This window comes from Ziziphus jujuba, chromosome 1 (assembly GCF_031755915.1).
Source record: "Ziziphus jujuba cultivar Dongzao chromosome 1, ASM3175591v1".
NCBI lineage: Eukaryota > Viridiplantae > Streptophyta > Magnoliopsida > Rosales > Rhamnaceae > Ziziphus > Ziziphus jujuba.
The window spans coordinates 37,126,665-37,133,417 of NC_083379.1; the positions used below are offsets into that span (position 1 = coordinate 37,126,665).

At 33.7% G+C, this 6,753-nt stretch overlaps 1 protein-coding gene across 1 annotated transcript; it reads right to left on the minus strand.

The window, feature by feature from the left end:
• Window positions 1–1,726: 1,726 nt before the first annotated feature.
• LOC107431225 (terpene synthase 1-like) lies at window positions 1,727–4,842 on the minus strand. Its single transcript, XM_048472692.2, has 7 exons — window positions 4,581–4,842; window positions 4,010–4,295; window positions 3,540–3,912; window positions 3,230–3,448; window positions 2,918–3,056; window positions 2,420–2,668; window positions 1,727–2,329 (listed from the first exon to the last, which is right to left on the minus strand). The coding sequence occupies exons 1-7, from the start codon at window positions 4,683–4,685 to the stop codon at window positions 2,024–2,026; spliced, it is 1,677 nt and encodes a 558-aa protein (XP_048328649.2). The 5' UTR covers window positions 4,686–4,842; the 3' UTR covers window positions 1,727–2,023.
• Window positions 4,843–6,753: the final 1,911 nt, after the last annotated feature.

Consider the following 6,753-nt stretch of genomic DNA (forward strand, 5'->3'; position numbering starts at 1 on the left):
TTAGGCAAGTGGTAGCTTTTGAGCAGGTGAGATAGCCCTTGGACAAATTATATTAATACTATTATTATCATTAAAATGATTGCTATTATTATTATTATTAATGTGATGGTCGTTTTACCATATAAGAGTGCGTTTTTGTACAGATAATTTTTGGAGCATGTTCTACCATTAGGAGAGATGCTGCCGGATTTTTTATAGGACGGTCTGGTAGGATTTTTCCTGTAATTAGGACTTGTCTAGGATTTTAGGAAGGGATCCTAAATGGATCCTGACATCAATGTTCAAAATTGAAAGTATTAATTGTACCTTAAGGAAAATAAAAATTAAACACAAGAAGAGGAGGGGGCAGTGTAATTCATTGTTAATTAATTTTACTTCCCAATCAAATTAAATTAAAACATGTAACACATTGTTTAACAAATTTTGGTTATCAAATATGCGACAGTTTAATGGTTGACAAACTTATAATGCCCTAAAATTATGGAAGGTAAAACTAATAAAATAATGCAAAGTTATTTGATACAAAAATTTGGTTAATATATTTAGTCACTCTAGAATTACGATTTAAAATTAGGGGAAACACAAATGAATAATTATGGATACAATACTTATGAAGATGAACATCCATTTTAGGAAACTATTGGCTGTAGGGGTTTGCTTGATTTGTGGTGGGCAAAGGAAAGACTATAAGTAGATCATCTATACCAAGGCCTTGCTTGATACAACTTCTAATTTTATTTCTGCTTTCCTAAAAGTGTTTCCTTAAAAATTACAAGTTTCTAACTTTAGTTAGAAACTTTTTTAGAGAAAGCACTTTAAAAATTTATTCAAACATTTTCAAAAATATTTTTTTGGAAGTTAATAACCCAAACAAAACCTAAAAGGCCAATACAATATTTAGGTCCATTGGACTTGAGAAAATCCATATTGAATTGCTGTGTGAAAAATCTAAGGGATATTTGGCCCAATGCCCTTTTTTCTAGAGGCCCGATGAAATATACCCTTTCCGTTCAAATAATTTTTGTTTACCCATCGATTTTTTAATATGCCTAAGTTATCCTTATTTAATATAAAACCAAGTAAAATATCATTTTCTTTTCTGGTAAAACACCAGCTCTACTTTGATTATTCAAATCGTTGTTAGCATTTCTTTCCTTAACGAAGCTTTCAAACTCCTCAACCTGCCATTGAAGCGTTCGAAGGGAGCCTTTATAACAGGATCTTCATCCCAAATAGCCTTCGACTGATCGCCAAGGTACTCTTCATCTTGGAAATGGTTTGACAGAATATCCAAAATTGTCATCACTCTTGTCGCTTGGTTCTAAGAAGAGAAGCACTGTAGAAGCACCCCTTCAGGTCTCTTTAAGAACTTTTTCCCATGTATCAAGCTTTTTTTTTTTTTCCCAAATAATCCAACTAAAAAAAATACACAAATAACTAAAGTGAGGGATGCTTTTCACGGAGAAAGAACAAAGCTAAGAGAAGAAAGCAAATGTTTTTTTTTTTTGTTCTCAATGGGAGATTATTTGTGGAAAGAAGGAAGAAATTAAGAGTGCAGGAATTTAGTACAAAAGAGGTGTAGGATTATCCGGTGTGGGTCTTTCGAAGGGAAAACAAAAAAAAGAAAAGGGGACACTCAAGTCATTTTAAATTTTTTTAAGGACAAAATAGATAAAGAAGGGTAAATTAAAAAAGTATGAGAATGTATAGGTATATTTTATTAAACCCTCCAAGAGAGGGCTAATGGGCTGAATTCCCCAAAATCTAATCTAATTTCCAAACAGAACTGTTGGGTTTGTGTGAAGCCGAATTGCTTGTAATTAATCCGATTGATTTGGGTACTACAATTTCATTCCATGGCAACTGAATTTCTGTTTTAGGTTTTTTAACTAAATGCTTAGAATTTAACACATTTTTGCTACTGATGATTACAACTGATAAAATTAACTTGGAACAAATCAAAACATTAATGGAAGACTGATTAACTACTCATGAGACTAGTAATATTATAAAAAAAGCCTATTCAATGAATTGCTATAGGATGTTTAAGCAATAACTCAATTTGGTGTTTGAGCTTATGAGGATTTGTATAACAATCATCATCTTTGTACACAACATCTGTCACCCTTGTCAGATTCAAAATCCGCTCCAGAAGACCAAATGCTACACTGCCTCTGGTATTTGGCTTCTTCAGCAACTCCTGATTTATATCTTTCCAAGCATTTTCAACTTCTACAGCCAACATTTTATTTGCCTCTTCTTCCTCAATACCATGTTGTTTCATGCAACATTCTACAGCAGAATCAACGTGTCCTCTCTTTTGCTCAAACTAAAATGTCATGTTTATATATAAGAAACAAATCAAGCATAAAACATTAGGAATTTGGAAATGCATTTTTCAAATTATTAATTAGCTTACATTATGGGACACCATGTCATTCATTAGTCTACCAATAACTGATGAAGCTTTGATGATATTTGGTTTATTGCAGACCCAATCGAACACCTCTTTAGTAGCAATCTTACCCATCCCAAGAAATGAAAAGGTTATGATAACAAAATAAGGAGCACTCACTGCCGCTACTGACATGTATTCCTCAAATGTTGGGGTGTACGCATCATGCAACCAACTGGCTTCAGTGAAATAGGCTTGGACTAGCTCTTCCATCTAAACTCATTAAAATCGAAGTTAGTTTACATTATTATGCCAGACCTAACAATTTATCAGAGAAAAACAACAAAAAAATATAAATGTAAAAACTTTTAATTTACTCTCCCTTATGTAACATTTCATGTTTTCTTTTTTCATTTTTTCTTTGAAAGATCAAGCATATATAAACGATTAAAGGCAACAATATTAATCAATTATTGAAGAGTTGAATGTAGAATGTTCAGGGGTGAAGAAGAAATGACTCACTGCCTCTTTTGCATAATGTACACAATATGATCTTCCTTCCTTTGTAGTGTGTTCCTCAATATCACTGTAAATATCTAAAATTGCTTGACATAGAAACTTCATATAATCTGGAAGGACATCAATGGCACTAATATCCCATCTGTGAACCAACTAACAAACAATCACAAAATTATCTTTAAGGAGATAATTTTCTTTGTTGGAAAGAAAGGAAGAAAAATCAAATAGGATTGAGCATAAAATTTAATAGATCAGAAGTATTACATCAAAGAATTTCTAACCAAGATTTGAGCTAAAAGCTTGAATTAATGTAACCTTTTGATTTCTTGCGTAAAGAGCTTGAGTTCTTCATATGTTCCATGAGCATCATAGGTATCATCTATTGCGGATACCATAGTCATAATTTTGGTAGCTAACTCTCTCGCATAGGAATATTGGGGTTCAAAGTACTCTTCTAATATCCAAAAGTACAAGTCTACCACTCTGTCTCTTGCATAAGGCAACTTTCTTTGAAAGTCCAAATTTTTCCACCACCTAACCCACATATTATAAATTAGGATGCTCTTTGATTGGAAACAGAATACGACATGCCAAATATATATGATTTAGAAAGTTTCATGCTTACCTTGTAATGTTGCTCACCTCCTGTTGATGCAACGCTTGTAAAACATTAAAATCTAACGCTGCCAACTTCAACAAAGTTGCATTGTGGAAATCTTCTTTGGGATAGATAGAAATGTAGTGCCTTGTCTCTAACCTTGGTAAGTTTTTACGGATGGGTCGGTTCAGGGCAAATGTGACCTTTTCCAAGAGGTGGGGGCTTATACTGCTTACCATTGACTCAAGATGAGTGGTAGTGAAAGCTATGGCTTCATCAAGAATTTCTTCCCCGCGTATACGAAGGTGTGCAGCCTCATACAAACTTAGCAAGCCTGACACATCAATGGCTAAGGATGCCTTAAAGTTTCCTTTTCCATCCTTAAACTTGTTGAATACATCTGTCACAAAGTGAATCAAAAACGCTAGGGTCATGAATCTGTATGCTCCAAGCAATATATTTGGACATAGACACATTGAGACAGAGAGAATTACTACCACTTGATATATAATAACCATGTTGCCTAAGCAAGCGAAACCAAAGAGCAATGGTATAAAGGTCATCGTGCTCTATATCAACAAAGTCATTAGAGTTGTTGTGGTGCATTTTTTCTAAGATTTCATCAATCTGATTCTCAAAATGGTAAGAAACTCCTAAACGTTGGATTGAATCAATCAACTCCAACTTTTGCGGAGGTTTCTTTTGAGAATCTATTAGCAATCCTTTCACTTCTTCCTTCAATTCTTCAACTTGTTGCCCCATTTTCTCAACCGATACCGTTCCCTATAGAGGCAAACCATTGATTAATTAGTTGAATGAAAAAAAATCATAACAATAATAATAATAATAATAATTGTTTATCACAGTGCATGAAAGAATGCCAAATTAATAATGTGCTTGTGTTCCGGATCAATGTATGTAGCCAATACAAATTTATTATTTTGTCTCACCACTGACAAATAACGATATACTCCAATATTATCAAGTCCATATATAATACGTACATATATTATATTTAAATACAGAGTAGAATAGGAAACAGCAAGCATTGAGCAATAATATATATACCATGCAACGAGTGAGGAAATAATCACCCCAAATGCTGGGCTGAAAATCCGCAGAGGGACGTTCATTATTCTTGGTTAATGAGACAGGATCTTCTTGGACCGACATTTCTATAAGATTAATTTTGCAGATGGAAATAGGTGTATATAGTTGCTTTGGTTTTTTGGTGTGACTCAAAAGCTTATTGCAATTTACATCCTTTTATACAATTGAATTGACTGACCCAGCCAGCTGTTCTTTCCACTCAAACAATTAAGATATATAATATATTCTTTATGCTCTGTGGAACAACAATGCAGTAATCAGCATAAAACGTGTGAGAAATTAAAGTTGTTTTGAGACATCGAATCCTATAAAACTTTCCTGATTCTTTCTCTTCTTGTCGGCATTGTTGAAAATAACGGGAAGCGACTTGCAAAAATATAAGAAGGGAAATCAAACATGTTGAAATTGGTTTTGTCCTTTCTTGTTTAAGTTTCCTGATTTTCTCTCTTCTTGTTGGCATTGTTGAAAATAACGGGAAGCGAATTGTAAAAGATGAGAAGGGAAACCAAACATGTTGAAATTGGTTTTGTCCTTTCTGTGTTACTTATATGGACCGACCAATCTATCTATAAATCTTAATAAGATGCCTGGTCAGCGGCCGCTTAAGAGTTTTAAGTGAGAGGTTGTTGTTTTGGTGTTTCATTCCCTTATTAATACTTTGAAAATCAACTGGAACACAGAGAGACTCCCAATTCAAAGAAACATTATTGTGCAGCCTTCTATGATTTATTATTATATTACTCTACGTTTTCATTTTTTTTTTTTTTAAATTTTTGGGATGGTTAGTGCCAAATATAATGAAGGTTCCAATAGGAACCCCAAGCGGCTTCACTTTTCATAAAGATACAAAATTCCACAAATAAGTTTGTAGATTGGTAAGCCTCGGTAAGCCTCTCAAATCTTCTATTTTGAAATCGTAGATTCCAGGCTTATGAGGGGAATGTTGGAGAAAAATATAAATCAAATGAAAACTCACCTTACATAAAGAGGTTCTGAGTTTAAAACTCTACAACTCCACTCAAAATAAAATAAAATAAAAAATAAAAGCATATGTAGGACCTAGAAAGAAAGAAGCCCAACAGTGGTGGTCTACATTTGAAGGTGAATGTTAGAGAAAATTATAAATCAAATGAAAATCCATCTTTCATAAGCTTAAACAGGCCTTTTTTATTTTTATTTATTTTTTTTTGAAATGATGACAGGTGTATTAATTAAGAAACACTGTTACATAAATCGGTTAGAAGAACATGATTCAGCCACGTAGGGCCATCTTCAAACCAAGACTCATACACAGATAAATTGGATGCATAATTAGCAAGACAATATGCTGCAGTATTTGTTTCTCTAACATTAAAAGAACACCAGGTTTGCATGAACCGACAGCAAATCTTTGATTTCTTCAACCAGAAAGCAGGATGGATCCAAATGGTCCCCTCCACTAGCAGAAGTCACCAGGTTAATTGCATTGTAGTAGTCACTCACAATACTACCATAGTTGAAGCCTGCTTCCATACAAAAAATAATGGCCTCACATATGCCAATAAGTTCTGCATGCAGAATTGACCAAGAAGCTACGTAAGGCTTAGTGAGGGCCCCCAAAAGCTCTCCTGAAGCGTTCCTTACTACGACACCCACCCCCACCTTAGGAATGCCTGGTTTGTGTGATGCATCTACATTTATTTTAAACATATCTCCTTGCGGTGGAGACCAGTATTGCCTATCACGTGGTTGTCTATGTGGAACCGAAACAACCACTGATTCTTTATACTCACTATGAAAATGAGATATATAGTCCAGTAGTATAGCATCTGATTTAATAAAATTGCCATGCAGAAGAGCGTTTCGTCTATTCCACAAACGCCAACATATCCATGCCAATTTTTCGTGGTGATAATCATTTAGTTCTGTCAAAGCCACACTACACAAGGTACTGAAGATCTAAATCTAGTAAAGAAAGTGAACCCTTTAATGAAAATTAATTAAATTCTCGTATGATATTTAAATAATATTGAATTTTAAAAAAAATAAAAATTTTATGCATTTTTTTTAACTCTGTTGGTTTATACCACATCAAAGATGAGTTAAATAACTCATTAGATCAAATCTCTCTATGTATAATGTGAAATTGCAT